Genomic DNA, 16836 nt, shown 5'->3' with positions numbered 1-16836 from the left:
CAGGGCTGTTAGCCCCTCCCAGACTGCATAGCTGCGGCTTTCAAATCACCTTTGGCTTTTGCTCCCCACATCATTCCCCCAACCTGCACACACATCAGTCTTTGGAAATGAAAACAAAAGGGCTGCTGGAACAACCAATACCAACATCAATTAAAAAGCAAAACTCCTCTCAAAGCAGAACAAGATGTTCCCTCAGCCTGGAGGGCCTAGCACCTCCTTCTCTGCCCAGTAAACTAGCAGACACTCAAGGGCCACCTCCTGCTGCCTCCAACACTGGAAGGCAGCTCCCCCAGCTTGAAGCCAAATGTTCTCCCCAACCCCATACAGCCTCCAGGACCTGTGCTGTTGGACTAACCACCTGAGAATAAGCCTCTGGGGAACTGGTCAGGATCCCGTCTTGTAACAGGAGGTAAAGCAGCAGGGCATAACTTCTGAAAGAATGACATAGCCCAAGGACACAACACAAACCGATTAGAATCAAATGGGACCAAAATGGCAGACAGGACTAGACCTTAATCAACAAGTGAAATGACATACCCAGAGGTGACGTGACAGTTCCACCGGTAAAAGACCAAGGAGTGGGCGGTGGCCCAAATCCTGGAAATCTCCACCTGCTCCCCAAAATAGTTGGAATAATCCTCCTACTCATTAGCATATGAAATTACCCAGCCTATAAAAACTAACCACACCAACTTTCAGGGCAGCGTTCGCCCTCTGTGATGGCCCACACTCTGTCTATAGAGTGTGCTTCTCTCTGCATCTGAATAAAACCACTTCTTATTTATCACTTTGTCTCTCACTGAATTCTTTCTGTGATGAGACATCAAGAACCTGAGCTTTACTGGGTCCTGAAACCAGGTACTGTGGGTTTTGGCTGGGTTTGAGTCCCAAGCAGGGCTTTGGCTGGGTTCGAGTCCCAGCCATGTGGGTTTAAGTCCCAAACTGGATTTTGTCTGGGTTTGAGTCCCAGTCTGAGGTAAACGGATTCAATCTGGATGGAGTGTGACAGACAGGAGTTTGATGAACGCTGTCAAAGGGAGCCCCAGGTGAGGTGCAACGTTAGAACTAGGGAGCGATCAGTTCACCTCACCTTCCGTGCCTGAAAGATATGTCAGTTATGTGGTTGAGCTACTACACAGAGTGAGAATGAGGGAAAATACGGCTAACTTAGGCGAACCTGGGGTCTGACCACGCTCTTTAGGAGTCAGCTTCAACACCACCGCCTCAGGAAGGTTTCCCCCAGTTCCCAAGACCACGCTGGGTCCCTCATTATCTGTGCTCTAATCCTCTCCAATGAGCAGTCATCACACTTGGAACTAGAGTTTTTGTGCTGCTTCTGTAAATTCTGCCACGTGGGGGGCAGATCTGTGTCTCCAGGATCTAAGCACTGTTCTTGACACATAACAGAGAATCAAGAAATCAATGACTAAAAGAAATGAAAGAGTGAGGGAAATGAATGTTTATTAAATTTTAGAAGCCAAGGCACATGAGAACCTAACTTGAAGAACATGGAATTAAAGGCCAAACAGCTAGCTACTCCAGGTCAGTAATCTTCAAACTTGCCTGTGCACCAGGATCACACAGAGGCTTGTTAAAACACGGATTGTCAGACCCCAACCCCACATCCAGGGATTGAGAACATCTGGGTGCAGCCCCCAAATCTGTATGGTCACAAGTCCCTGGGTGCTGCTCACACTGCTGGGCTAGGGACCACATTTAGGGAACTCCAGCTTAGGTACTCATTTGGCACCAACATGATTATAAAAATGGACCACACATTGGCAGGAAATTGTATTCAATCAGATAAATATACTCCTTATCTTTGCAAAAAAAAAATTCTTTTTAATTTCTATAGAGAATTCATGGACTCCCAAAGAGTAAGCACAAAAACCTAAGGATCTCCCAGATCTGGTCTAGGAGTGTTAATTAATGTATTGAGCTTGAACAGACTTCTCCTTGATTTTTTTCCCCAACTATGTTTAAAATAGCAAAAAGAGCCTTTGGTCAGATTTAAGGTCAAAATTACATGGCAAACTGAAAAAAGATGCATTTTTTTCATCATTTCCCCCATTCAGCATTTTGGCACTTCAGCATTTCCCCAAAGCAGTTTGAAGGCTGGAATGGAAGTGATTAAGAAAGTGATTTTTATGCTAAACCCCACCCCCCTCCTTACCTCTGCATAATCAGCCACAAGGTAAAGCTCCACATACTTCATGGAGTGTAAATCTTCCCTTTTCATCTAAGGAAGAGACATAAGCACATCAGAGCTATGGAAATGGTGGACCTGGCCTCATTTTAAAACACTGCTCAGAAGCGGTGGAGTTAATAAGCAGTGAACCTCATTACCAGGTTGCAGAGACAACTCAGCTATGATCGTCTCACCATCACCCTCACTACACCCCCTGCCCACCATCTTGGTTATCACTGGAGTCTGCTCTGGGACACCGGGTGCAGCCTTTTAGTCTCCAAAAATAATGAGCTGGCTGTCCAGTGCAGACAGAACAGAGGCCAGCATACTGTGAGGGAACATGCTGACAATCAAATTCCCAAAAATATTTAAACCACGTACCTCTATTTTTGGTATAAATAAATACAAGCATTTTGTGCATGTGGTTAAGTGGCTATTTCAAAAAGGGAGGCATATATTTTTTTTCTCACATTTTAAAGTTTCTGAAATCAGCACCTTAGAGTATTTTAAATGAAGTAATGTTTCCCCCAAAGCAGTTATTCTATCAAATACAAGGGTTTCTCACACTCAAAAATGACTTAGACTAAAAGGAAAATGCTGGGACTTCCTTGGTGGTCCAGTGGTTAAGACTCCACGCTTCCAATGCAGGGGGCGCAGGTTCAATCCCTGGTCAGGGAACTAAGATCCCACATGCTATGTGGCGCAGCCAAAAAACTATTTTTAAATAAACAAAAGGGAAAAGCTATTGCCTCCTTCTTAGCCATCTCCACTCAATTTAGAAATACTTCTGGATCCACGGAAAGGGTGCTCAGAAGGGATTATCTCCCGGCTGACTCTTGTACCGAGAAACTCACCCTGCGAGGTCGCTTTTTGGTCTGGTTTGTAAACTGGGGGACCCAGTCCCTGGTAGTGGGCTCGAATCCACAGTTCCCGAGAGGCAGCTTGAGATGTTCAGATCTGTAAATACGGTGGTGGCTCTGGCTGTCAGGAAGGGGCTCGATGATATAGCTGAGGTTACTGCTCACTATAATCAGTCCTCTGTCAAAAAGAGAATTAGAATCTCTGGTCAAATACTATGGTCCTGGAAAAGCCCCTTGTTTTCCCCATATGCAAAATGGCACAGCTGGTTTTGATCACTGCTTGTTAATCTTATTATGGGGTCATGCACTCCCTGGTGAGAATCTGATGCAAACTGGGACCTCCTCTCCAGAGAAACGTACGTGGACATGAGATATGGTGCACAGTTTCAGGGTGTGAAAGCCTATCATGGAGAAACTCAAAGGTTCTAAAAGGGCTAGAACAGGGACAGTTAAGACTTGTAAAGGATGGTAGGGCTAGAATTCCAAAAAGCCTCCCAATCCCAAACATGGCATACAGCAAATCACAGGTCAGAACTTTACAGGCTGAGAAAGAGACGGTATGTTGAAAACAGGAAGAGTGCTGGTCTAGGGGAGAGGAGACCCAAGTTCTAATCTTAGCTCCAATATTAAATTGCCAAATGCTCTTCAACAAACTTCTTCAATCACTCTGTGCCTCAGTTTCCCCAGATGCAAATGTCAATGTTAATTTTCTAACTTCATAGGACTCCTGGGACAATTAAATGGAAAGACAAGTATCTTTGTTTTTTGGAAGCCAAAGCTAGAGTCGTCAGCTACCAGCCCCAGTTTCCCTGGATCAGCAACGCAGCTCTGTGGTGAGGTGGTGGCCACAACCAAGCATATGTGACTACTTTTTCCTCTGGGTTACATATGCTAACCTTGGACTCAGAATAAAGATGTACATTTGTTCATTATATTCTTTCACTCATTGAGTCCTTACTCTGTGTTAGATGTAATCTAGACACAATCCTTGTCCTTGAGTAACTCACATTCCACTGGGGGACAGACAGACATTCATTCCACAAATGCTTCCTGCTATGTCAGGCATTGTGCTAGTTGCTAAGGATGGAGTAGTAAACAGGACAGATAAGATGCCTGCCCCCATGGAGCTTAGAGTCTGAACTAAGAGCATGTAACAGTGGAGAAGGCAATGGCACCCTACTCCAGTACTCTTGCCTGGAAAATCCCATGGATGGAGGAGCCTGGTGGGCTGCAGTCCATGGGGTCGCGAAGAGTCGGACACGACTGAGCAAATTCACTTTCACTTTTCACTTTTCACTTTTATGCCTTGGAGAAGGAAGTGGCAACCCACCCCAGTGTTCTTGCCTGGAGAATCCCAAGGACGGCAGAGCCTGGTGGGCTGCTGTCTATGGGGTCGCACAGAGTTGGACACGACTGAAGCAACTTAGCAGCAGCATGTAACAGAGAAGGCAAAAAGCTTTCCCCACCCTTAACCCTGATGGATTGGACACAGCTGCATGGAATGCTGCATCATTGAGGCTTCTGGGCCCTTTATCTGGATTCGGTGAGAAAGAGTGCCATGACTTATTATCAATCACTATCACCAATATCAATGGAAGGGACAGCAGAGGCCCATGTGGCAGGTATCTACCATCCTTGACACTATAAGATGAAGAGTGTGACCAGGGCCCTGGGGAAGGAAGATCCCAGCCATGAATCCCAGGAGTCCCATAGCATTTTGTGTGCTCCAAAACCTCAGGCTCTATCCACCCAGAAATTTCGGAAGGTAAAGGACCTGGCAGGACCTCTTTTAGGCTGTCTCAGCTTCCATCCCCACCCTGGACCCCTCCAGATATCCGCCCAGGTTTTGCCCTTTGGGAAGAGCCTGCGAGGCTCTCGAGAGACAGTGCCAGGTCCTAGTCAGCAGCAGCCCTTCCTGGAATCCATCCCTGGTTGACCTCGTTCCAGTGCCAGGGAGCCTGACGACTTTCCGGCTGCCTCGCCCAGGCTGACACAGCAATCCCGAGCCAGCCCCCAGTGGGACACCTAAGGTACTCCCTGAGCAGCTGGGGTGGGGATGGAGCAAAGACCAAGGGTCACATCCGCTCCTGAGTCCAGACGGGAGAGGGCAGAGCTGCTGTGGGCATCCTGTTCCCAAGCTATCTGCTCATCTCGGCTGACCAAGGCCCCTCCCGACCCCTCAGTTTCCCCCAAAGGCTGCAAACATTGGAAGCAAAGGGCCTGACCACAAACCAGGTGATGGCTTTGTCTGCATTCTGCTGTGGCTATGGAAATAACTCAGTGGGTGGAAAGTCCCGGGGTAGCTGACAGGGCATCGCCTGAACAAGCCTCTAGGCCAGATAGGACAGAGCCCACACAGGATTCTGGTGCAGAGTGAACAGCAATCGTGCTGCCTATAAATCATTGAGTCTGTGCTATCGACCATGCACTGTGCTATTTTACTATTCATACACACTTCTATGATTCTTACACATATTATCCTCATTTTACAAATGAGAAAACTGCGGCTCAAAGAGGTTAATTAACTGACCAAAGTCACACAGACAAGAAGAACCTAAGCAGCCTGGTTCTATGTCCTGGGATCTTAACCATGACCTCACACTGCCTCTGTCACAACAGCCCTGTAGAGTGGCTGTCAGTGACAAAATCAGCAACTCTCCTCTGAGGTGTGACTGGCCATCACCCAACTCGCTTGTCTGAAGTAAGACACCAGCTGGGAGAGGCATTGTCTACTTTTCCTTTTTAGACACCATTTTGGGGAGAGTTAATTATGTGCCAGGCTTCCCAGAGTAAAGAGTCTGGAGTAAAGAGTCCCCCTGCCAATGCAGGCGTTGCAGATTCGATTACCGGGTTGGGAAGATACCCTCGAGAAGGAAATGGCTACCCACTCCAGTATTCTTGCCTGGAGAACTTCATGGACAGAGGAGCCAGGAGGGCTCTACTGTCCATGGGGTCACAAAGAGTCAGAGACAAAGGAGTGACTTAGCACACAATTATATGCCAAGGGCTCTGCATACAATTGTTCTTATTTCATTCCCACATTAATGCTATAAAGCACATCATGGCTCCCATTTTATAGATAAGGAAACAGAGCCTCAGAGAGATTAATTAACAAACTCTCACGGGTATTGTGTGGCCAAAAATTTAAGGTCTGGCAGAGTCTAGACCCTACGCCCTTAACCTCTGTGCTATCTGCCTCTACCAGTGAGTTCCAAACCTATGAGTCAGAGATAACAGGATAAAAGCTCCCAGAGCTATCCATTAGAATATTCTACAGAATGTATTAAAAATGTCTATCTCCTAGAGACTGTCACACAGAGTGAAATAAGTCAGAAAGAGAAAAACAAATATTGTATATTACCACATATACGTGGAATCTAGAAAAAAATGGTACAGATGACCCTATTTGCAAAGCAGAAATAGAGACACAGACATAGACAACAAACATATGGACACCACGAGGGGAAAGGGGACGGTGGGATAAATTGGGAGACTGGGATTGACACACAATTATATACAATATATAAAACAGATATCTAGTGAGAACCTACTGTGCAGCACGGGGGGAGGGGGAGCAAGGGAGGCCTGTGTCCAGGCCCAGTCTAGGAAATGCAGATTCTGCAGTCTGAGCATCTGCACTGTGAGCAAGCCCCACGCAATCCCCTGCACAGTCACACTCAGCAGCTCCGACCTGGAGCCCAGTCTCTGGAGGGGCCCGTCTTTTCACAGAGCTCCAAGCAATCCTGTTCCAGGGAGTGGGCAGATTACCACTGGAGAAACACAAGCTCAGGGCGACCCTGAGGGTCCTTGAGCAATAGGACTCTACGGCTGCTCTCTGCCCCTCCTTCCTGCGGTCCCCCATAACTTGCCTGTGTCACGGCTGCCATCCCCCTGCTCCCCAGGGTGGAGAAGAGGCAGGCAGGGGCCCCAGCACGCCACAGGGAAGCCAGCTTTGAGAGTGGGGGGACCTGTGAGAACCTAGTTCCCAAGGGCCTCCCTCTCACCTCCCCCAAGCCCTGCTAACTGTCCTTCCCTGAGCACTCCCCAGTCATTTCTCCTCCTAAACATCTCTGTTGATCTAATTTGTGAAATGTAAGCACTGGCAGAGCTTCGCCTGGGGATGGGGGTGGGGGCTTGGGAGGGGGACCCAGGAGGCTGGGTGGCCAGGACCTCACACGCAATTCTCCACTCTGCTCTGCATCCTATTCCTCATTGTTGAGAGCTTAATACAAATGAAATTGTACAGAGGAAGCCTGACAGGGCAGGTCAGGCAGGCAGTGGATTTAACCCCTGAATGACTGCTGGGCTCGCCCAAATGCATCCTTCCAGGACCTAGGTTTGAGAACAGCTTCTTGGGAATTAGCCCATTCAGAGCTAAACCTAAAGGGGACACAGCCTACAAGGCCACATCCAGAGCTTCCTTAAGAGGTAATCACTCCATCACCCTTCTTTCCTTCCCTCAAAATGTACGTGCAAGTGAGAAGGAGGGAGTTTCAAAGGCAGCACTGAGGGGAGCCAAGAAGGCACGTGGGTGATGTGATCCCTCCGGGATGGGGGTGGCAAGGCACAAGCGGAGAGGCTGGGCTCGGAGGGGGGACATACCTGGTTCAAAGTCTGGCTCTGCTGTCTGCTAGCTGTGGGGCACAGCACTCAACAAGACTGCCCTCTCACAAGGCTGCTATGAAAACTGAAGTCGTAGGCAGTGCTTACTAACCATTAGGGTAGTATTTTAAAAGGACAGCTAACAGTCATTGGGCATGTATTACATACCGGACTGGTACAAAGCATCTTATCAGTAGCCATTCAACACATGTGTGCTGTGTGCACCTAATGTGTGCCAGGAACAGTTTTAGGCTCTGCGGATGCAGCAGGCTTATAAAAAAAAAAAAAAAAAAAAAAACGCCTGCTCTCAAGGAGGCTGCACTCATCATCTAGTGTAAACCCACCAATGACGTCACTACTGTTGTTCCCATTTTATAGATGAGAAAACTAATGCAAGAGATCTGAAGCAAGGCATCAGGCTTTAAAGCAGGAACTGCCTGACTCCAGAATCCACACCTGGCACAACCTGCCGCCGCCCTGTGAGGGTTTACTCGGTGCCTGACACACAGGTGGCTGCCTTATTTGTTCTGCAGCAGGAAGGCCAGGTGGGCAAAGGGGCAGACAGGCACAGACTGGCTTCTTCTCTCCCAGGCGACCCGCCTCCCAAAACTCTGCCTACTCTCCCTGTGGTGCAGAACTTCCGACACTGAAGGATCCTTTTCATGGTCTGGTCTACCCTCCTTTCTCAGACAAGAGGAACAAAAACCCAGAGACACAGGAACGTGCCCAAGGTCACTGAGTGAGGAGCTAGGGGCATATCCCAGGCCTCCTTGTCCGGCCTCATTACTTATGGGCGGGGCCCTGACGCCACCCTCAGCCCCCCACCCAGGATCCATTTCTGCACCATGGGCACCATCTAGAGGGCTAAGTGAGGCTCATGGGAGGCAACAGCCTGGCCAATGTAAAGCCAGAAGGAAATGAAATCAAGCAGGGAGAGAAACACTCAACAGATCACACAGCCGAGAGGTGTGAGGCGAGATCTGAAACTCAGATCTCTTGACTCTGAACTGTGAGCTCCTTCTAAGCCATCACACACACACGTTCACACACATCCTCCCGTGCTCACTCTCAGCTTCGTACTCTCCCCCACAGAGTCTGAGTCCAGGGAGCTGGGATAAGGTACAAGCACAGTGAGTGTGGGCCCCAGAGCACGGAGGACACGTCTGCTATAATCTGAGCGATGCATCAAGCAGATGACCACAGATGATCTACTGTGTCTCTGAGAAACTTTACATGTAATTAAACCTGCCAGGCATTAGTACATAAGATACTATGCTACTATTAAAAGAATGATTTTGATCTATGTGTGTCTAAGACATAATGTTAAATTGAGGGGGGGAAAAACGGACAGAATGGTATGTACAGGGTAATCTCATTTGGATTAAAGAAATCATATATATCTCACGATTCGGAGAAGGCAATGGCACCCCACTCCAGTACTCTTGCCTGGAAAATCCCATGGATGGAGGAGCCTGGTAGGCTGCAGTCCATGAGGTCGCTAAGAGTCCGACGTGACTGAGCGACTTCACTTTCACTTTTCACTTTCCTGCATTGGAGAAGGAAATGGCAACCCACTCCAGTGTTCTTGCCTGGAGAATCCCAGGGACGGGGGAGCCTGGTAGGAGGCCGTCTATGGGGTCACACAGAGTCGGACACGACTGAAGCGACTTAGCATACACGATTATGTATTTCAATTATGTATACCCCTCCAACTCTTGCCTGGAGAATCCCATGGATGGAGGAGCCTGGTGGGCTACAGTCCATGGGGTCGCAAACAGTTGGACATGACTGAGGGACTGCACTTTGCACTGCACTATACCCCTCCAACAGTGATTACAGATGGGAAATGAGGTTGACTGAAAGGGCAGGACAGGATAAAGAATTTTTACTTTGTTTAGTTTTACGCTCTTTGTATTAATTGAATGTTTAACACACCCATTAGCTATATAATGATCATTTTTAATGAGTATTTCCTTGACAAATAGACTGATCATTCAGGTTAAAAAAATGTTTTTACTGCAATCAATACCTCTCCTGCTGACAGACAGACAGTGAGCGGGGTAAGCTGGGGACACACACGTGGGCACACACAAGTACACACAGTGTCCACCACATCCCACAGGTTCAGCCAAGGACATCTCAGCCCAGTAATGCCTAAATTCCCTCACAAATAATCACTGCTCCTAACATTCCTACTTTGTGTGAATCTGTAAAGCATTTGTGCACACAAGATGCTTTGCAGGACATTTAGAAGATGAGTCCTTCATAGAAGACAGGCTTGGGGACTGTGGATACTATGCTGTTATCAGTCACTAAGTCATGTCTGACTCTTTGCAATTCCATGGATTGTAGCCCACCAGGCTCCTCTGTCCACGGAATTCTCTAGGCAAGAATACTAGAGTGGGTTGCCGTGCCCTTCTCCAGTGAATACTAAACATCCCTAAGAAATGATGTGCCACATCTTTTCTTTGGTGTAGTTTGTAAGTATCCACAGCTGCCACTCAAATCTCAAAGGGGTCAGTGACCTAAACAAGATTACAAAGCATTATATATCACATATCCATGTTTCTTTTTGGAAAGAGTATTTCTAAAAGGAAACACAAGAAAGTGGTTAACAATGACTACCTCTGGGGAGAGGGATTCAGGAAACAGGAAGAGACCTTTTCCACTGTACATTTTTGTATTATTTGAATTTATTTTTACTATGATCCTGTATTACTTCTTCAGTTAAATTAGACTAAAGAACTGCTTGGGGGAGAAGAGGGGACCCAGCAACAGCCTAGAAACTCAGCTGAATTCCTCTGGATTTGGATCATCACCCTGAGGATCCTATTTGGTATAAATCCTACCTACTTTCTCCAAATCACAAAGTGCTTGTTTCCAGGAGAGAAGCACAATTGCTATGGAGATTTTCCATTGCAGCATCACTTTATGAGCCTTGATGGGGGGACAACGTGAGGGCTACATGGGTTTGAAGCCTGCTGCTGCTGCAGCTGCTCCTTCTCCAGAGTCTGAATTGAGCCATCTGGCTTGCATTTCCAGCTCTTAAATCAGTCAGGCCCACAGACACCCCTGGTTTCTGAACGTGTATAGCGAGAAGGCTGGGAAAATAAGGCGGGTGGACCCCACCAGAGGTAAGCATGCAAAACAGAAACACATGGATGGCTCACTCGGTTCTCCCGTCAGCACGGCTGTGGGAGTGATTTATAAGAGTCTGGGCCAAGTTCCCACTGCTGCAGACCAAGAGGACAGAGGAAGAGGCCGAGAGAAGTGAGTCGCACCTGCATGTTCCCTTTCGTCCTCCTTGGGACAGACGTTGTTTACTTGCAGGCTGCAGGTGGTGGTGGCTGGGCCTGTAAACACCACTGGGAGTTGGCTGGGCTCAATCAGGTCACTTAAGCGGGGGATTTGGGGCCACTGTTATGGCCTCCCAGCCAAAGCTTGTTTCCTGCCTAATTCCCTCCGGCCAACTCAGCCTGAAGCCTTACAGAGGAGACATGGCTTGATTTATAAACAAACACGTGAGATCAGCAGCATGATGGGCCTCACATTGGCATGTAAGCCTTTTTTTTTTTTTTTTTTTAGTCTCAGAATGGCTTCACTGTGGCAAGATGATAATAATCCTGTCTGCATGCTTTAGCACTTAGCATTTTCCACCATGCCTATCATCCATGCCCACTTTACAGACAAGAGACTGAGGGCTCAGGAAATTACTTTTATATGCCTGCCTTCCCTCCACCTGTGTAGGGCACTGGCAGAGAACAGACAGCCAATATTAACTTGCTGAATGAAAGGAGTAATTAATGTCCATCGATGGATGAACGGATAAAAAAAGCTGTGGTATATATATTCAATGCAATATTACTCAGCCATAAAAAAGAACAAAATAATGCTATTTGCAGCAACAAGGATGGACCTACAGACTGCCATAATGAGTGAAGTAAGTCAAAGATAAATATTATGATATCACTTATATAAGGAATCTAAAAAAAAAATGGTACAAATGAACTCATTTACAAAACAGAAACAGAGTCCCAGATGCAGAAAACAAACTTATGGTTACCAATGGGGAAAAGTGGGGGAAGGGATAAATTGAGAGATTGGGATTGACATATATGCACTACTGTATATAAAATAGATGACTAATAAGTACCTAGTGTACAGCACAGGGAACTCTACTCAATACTCCCTAGTAACCTATATCGGAAAAGAAACTAAAAAAGAGTGGATATGTAAAACTGATTCACTTTACTGTGTAGCAGAAACTAACCCAAAACACTGTAAATCAACTATACTCCAATAAAAATTAATTTAAAAAAAGAAACAATTATTGAATCAATCAAGAGAGAGGAAGGGTACAGTAGCAACACCTCCTTCGGGCTCATGAGAGCGAACATGTATAAATCTTCCCAATGATGCCTTTAGTAACATCACATTGACAGCTTTGAATTGGTCATGGTGGGAATATTTTTATCACTATATTGGCAAATGCTAAAAATAAGGGCTTTTCTTCTGTTTTTGTTTTCACAGAGCTAGTGTACCAACACACTGGGTACAGGTACTACATAGTATAGGCAATTAAAACTGAGGCAATTAGTATAGACAATTAAGTTTTTCAGATCATCATCCCTTTTCCAAAAGGAAGGGAGGGTGGGAAAAGTATAAATAAATGATATTACTTCAATAGACGTGTAAATCCTACTATATGCAAAGCACCAGGGTAGGCTGGAGGAGAGAAACAGATATTGAGACAGAATTCATATTCTCAAGGGACACACATACTCAGGTATAAACCATAACTTGCACACGAGTCATTTGGGGATCCTGGTAAAATACAGGTTATGATCCAGTAGGTCTGGGTGGGACTTGAGATACTGCATTTGAACAAGCTCCTAGGTGATGTTGATGATGCACCTCTGTGGGCCTCACCTAAGAAGCAAGGGTCTGGGAGATGACCAAGTGCCCGTATGTACAGGCCAGTTAGCTTTCTATTAGCACAATCTATGCTATTGTGCTATCTCAATGTGCAATCCTCACAACACGACAGAGGTCTATTTCCCTTACCCACATTTTACAAGTGACCTAGCTGGTCAACAGCTATTGGCTCAAAGCCAGGTTGTCTGGCTCAGAGAATGAAGTCACTCTCTTTCCAACATGCCACCTAGATGGAACTTTTCACCTCATTTCCTGTCCTGAAGATTATCCTTGCTCCTCCGTTCTCTTCCTGCTCTTTTCACTAGCTGCCCATTTCCCTTTTTACTGCTTATAAGCACTTCTACTGGAGAAGAGCAAAGGAGAAGTGGAAATAAATGCTCAAACTCATCAATTTCAAGTGTATGAACCATTTCCTTTATGTCCTGTACTTTGGTGCTTTGACATCTGGGGACTTGCCCCTGCCCCCAGGGTTAGCCAATTCCCTGAGACAGAATTCACCAGTGAGCACAGCGTGCTGTTCCAATGGGGATCTCATTCTCTGGGCCACCAACCCCTTGCCTGTTCACCCCAGGGCCAGGTACCAGGCACCTAGCGACAGCCCCATGCCCCAGATCCCATTGAAACTATTCAAACTTACCATTCCTAAGCTGCTTACCCCACCTTGCCTGTTCCTTCCCATAAAAACCATAATAAAGACTCTTGCCCATATTCCCTTCTCCCCCTCTGCCTCCTGAGTGACCCTTGGGCCCCCCACCAAGCATGGCACACCCCAACCTCTTGGGATCTTGAGTACAACCATCTTTCTAATGGCAGTTGTCTCCTACTCTGTTGGCTTCTCCATACCCAAATAATAATAAAACCTCAAGTTCCTCAGGAAAGAGTATGCTCAATCCCAGTGAATTTGTGGGTTATTTTTATCATCATCATGAAGGATTATCATTTCCCTTATCCCTCCCGAGCTCAGCCTTTCTCAGAGCTGGCTTGCACACATTCTCTATGGACAGCTTCTCAAAGTCCCTGCCCAAGGCCAGCCCCACTTGTCCTAAACACTCCATTCTTAGGGAGAGAGCCAGGTGCCCCTTGCACTGTCAGGGCCTCTTACCTCATTCCCCGGCAGGTGCTTAGCATGACACTGGACTGCTCCGCCTTCCTCACTGTCCCGTGGTAAAAGCAGTGATCCTAGCAAGAAGAGAGCGGCAGTCAGACCACAGGACACTGACAAGTCAGCCATGCTGGCATTCTGAGATAGTCAGGGATGACTGTACACCTACCGTAACCTTAGATCTGTAAAGAGCTTTCCCAGCCACTGTTTTACTTGATCCTCATGATATTCCTGGGAGGAGGGACAGGGCAGATGCCATCACCCCCACTGAATCGATGAAGAAGCCAAGGCTCAGAGAAGCAAAGGAATTTGCTGAAAGTCTCTCTGCTGGTTGGAGAAGCCAGGATCTCAGATCTCTTTCTATAACATGATGCTGGTCACAGGAAACACTGGCTTCCGAAAAGCTTGCCTCACCACTAGAGTCACCTCTGTGACCACCCCCCGGGAGAGCCGAACTGTGTCCCCACCAAAATTCACGTCTACCCACTCTGCATTTCCAGTGCAGGGGGTACAGATTTGATCCTTATCAGGGAACTAAGATCCCACGGGCCATGTGGTACAGACAAAAAAAAATCCATATCTACTCAAAACCTCAGAATGTGACGTTACTTGGAACAGAGTCTTTGCAGATGTAATTAAATCAAGATGAGGCAATACTGGACTAGAATCCTTATAAAAAGAGAAAAGGACACTGATACACACACACCAAGAAGAAGGCCATTTGAAGGTAGAGGCAGAGATTAGAGTGATGAAACTAGAAGCCAATGGGTGCCAAGGATGGCCAGGAGCCACTAGAAGCTGCAAGAGGCTATGAAGGATCCCTCCCTAGAGACTACAGTGAGAGCACGGCCTTGGTTTTGAACTTCTAGCCTTCAGAGATGTGAAAGAACACATTTCTAATTGTCTTAAACCTCCAAGTTTACAGTACTTTGCTACAGCGGCCCTAGGAAACTGATCTCTCACCCATCTTCCCTGCCTCCCTTGAATGCCCTGCACACCTGGACCAGACCTGATTTTGCACCTGTGTCCATGGACACTTGCAGGTCTGCTGCTGTGCTCTCACCAGAGCATATGTCACGGCCATCTGGTCTTCCCAACCCAGCTGGATTCCTCCTGGCTACACACTGCGATGTGCCGGGCCCGGGGCTAGGCCCTCCCTAAGACATAACAGTGAGTAGAGTCCAGATTTCACAGGACTTAGCGTCTTGTGAGAGCCAGTCGTAGTTTAAAAGTCATACAAAGATAAAAATCATAAAGAATGGCTTGAAATAAAGTTTGAGGTGTCAGCAGAATGTTTGATAAGTAGGGTAGCCAGAGTATTTATAAGGCAAAGCAGGACTCTGCTGAGAGTGATAAAGCGCTAAACCAGACAGACAGACACAAACCAGGGCTGTCCTCAGCAGACCTATGGGTGATAACAAGGGACACATTCCTATAAACTTCGTCCCAAATAGGTCAAAAGAGATAAGTTGGAGCAAAGAGAAAAAAGGTAAAATCCCCAGAGCACAGTCTGGTTCTAAGGTCTTAAAAAGGATGTAAACTATGTAGTTGCAGATACGGAAGCCTTATCTTTCCCCACCAACGTCCTGTGAGCAGGGCCAATCAGGAATGTCCGGCATTCACCCACATAACAACAGTCTGAGTGAGCCATCACCAGGACCACACTTGTCTGTGGTTGTTCCCTGGTCCCCAGCAGGCAGGCATGTGAACCAGGAGACAGCTAAGTAAGCCATTTGTCTACATTCTCCAGTTCCAGTACCACCCAGCTCTAGGTGTGACAGCAGTGTAGCATGCTTTAAATATATAAAGGGTCTTCACACACATCACCGCGTGGCATAATAATGCCTGCCATTTACTGTTATTAACAACAAGAGCTAACATCTACCCAGCTACTGCTCTTGGATAAACAACTTACATAGATTTTTTTTTTCTCCTTTAATTCTGATCATAGTATTATGAGGTAGATACTCTTACTCTCACTCTCAACTAAAGTTGCAGAGGTTTCAAGTCATTCACAAGGCCACAGTGCAAAGTGGAGATGCAAACCCCAGCAGCCTGATTTCAGGCTCCATGCTCGGCCTATCTTAGCAAAAGCAGACCCAGCAAAGTACATGGGCTTAGTTTGTCAAAGCTCTATTATTGGGACTTCCCTGGAGATCCAGTGGCTAAGACTCCATACTCCCAAGGCCGGGTGGGGGGGGTGGGGGGGGGCCGGGATTCAATATCTGGTCAGGAAACTAGATCCCACATGCTGCAACTAAGAGTTTCCATGTTGTAACTAAGACCCAGCACAGTCAAATAAATATTAAAAAAAGAAAAAAAAGTTCTATTATCTTCCAACACTGACCCAGACTGAGGTGTTGGTCTAAGCCTTGCTGCTCACTGAGAGCAAGCAAAAAGGGATGCTCCTTTTTCCCATCTCCTCTCAATTTCCGCATCTGTAAAATGTAGTGTTGGAAGAGATGCTTATAAATTCCCATAAAAATCAGTGATTCATCTTACCCTTCCATATCCCTGAGAGTCATATCTTAGCATATCCAATTTTCAGATGAGGAAACTCAACATTAACAAGGCTGAAAGGGTTTTTCAGGCCACACAGCTGGTTAAATCCAAGACTAAAACCCTGGCTTCAGACCCCAAAGTCTGCAACTTGTTCTAGTGGAACACTCCATTCCCCCAGTGACCTGACCTAGATCAGGGCTGGAACCCACGGGCCTGGCAATGAGCAGGATCAGGTTCCCAGAACTCCCACTACCCCCAGCCAAGTTTTTCGGGAGAGTGTGGTCTACAACACTTGGGTCAGCTGAAGCTAAGTGGTTTATTCCATTCCCATTTCTCTTTGAGTATTCAGCTCCCAAATAAGAATACTGACTGGTAGCCCCCAGGACTGGGTGGAGGCTTTGCAAGAGCCCAGGAGGAGGGGATGTACTGAACAAGAAAACAGAGTCACCCCTACTTTAGCTGGGATGCGCTCTGGTCAACGAGACCTTTGGGAAGGAGGGGCTGTCTGGGAGGGAGGGGAAGTTCTCTCACTGCCCTCTGTCAAAGGCCCTCACAACATCTCTGCCCAATCCAGAGAGCACAAAGAACAAGCACATGAACACAACAGCCATGAAATCATCGCATTCCTTCTCAGTTTCTCGGCCTGA

The 16836-nt window shown here is 46.9% G+C and overlaps 1 protein-coding gene and 1 long non-coding RNA gene across 3 annotated transcripts in view; one reads left to right on the top strand and one right to left on the bottom strand.

Annotated features, from left to right (window-relative positions):
• ADAM19 (ADAM metallopeptidase domain 19) overlaps positions 1-16836 on the bottom strand; it is an 89698-nt gene that overhangs the window by 35394 nt on the left and 37468 nt on the right. For both annotated transcript variants that reach the window (XM_025292331.3, XM_025292330.3), the window contains exons 5-7: positions 13688-13764; positions 3043-3226; positions 2174-2239 (exon numbers count right to left, since the gene is read on the bottom strand). In XM_025292331.3, the coding sequence (XP_025148116.2) occupies positions 2174-2239; positions 3043-3226; positions 13688-13764 (327 nt within the window). The remainder of the gene's footprint in view (positions 1-2173; positions 2240-3042; positions 3227-13687; positions 13765-16836) is intronic.
• LOC123335022 lies at positions 735-3980 on the top strand. Its single transcript, XR_006553243.1, has 2 exons — positions 735-858; positions 3771-3980. It is a non-coding gene; the product is annotated as an uncharacterized LOC123335022 (long non-coding RNA).

The sequence above is a fragment of the Bubalus bubalis genome, chromosome 9, assembly GCF_019923935.1.
Source record: "Bubalus bubalis isolate 160015118507 breed Murrah chromosome 9, NDDB_SH_1, whole genome shotgun sequence".
Classification (NCBI taxonomy): Eukaryota; Metazoa; Chordata; class Mammalia; order Artiodactyla; family Bovidae; genus Bubalus; species Bubalus bubalis.
Note: the sequence above shows the minus strand (reverse complement) of the source record. Positions and strands in the feature narration are given on the sequence as shown.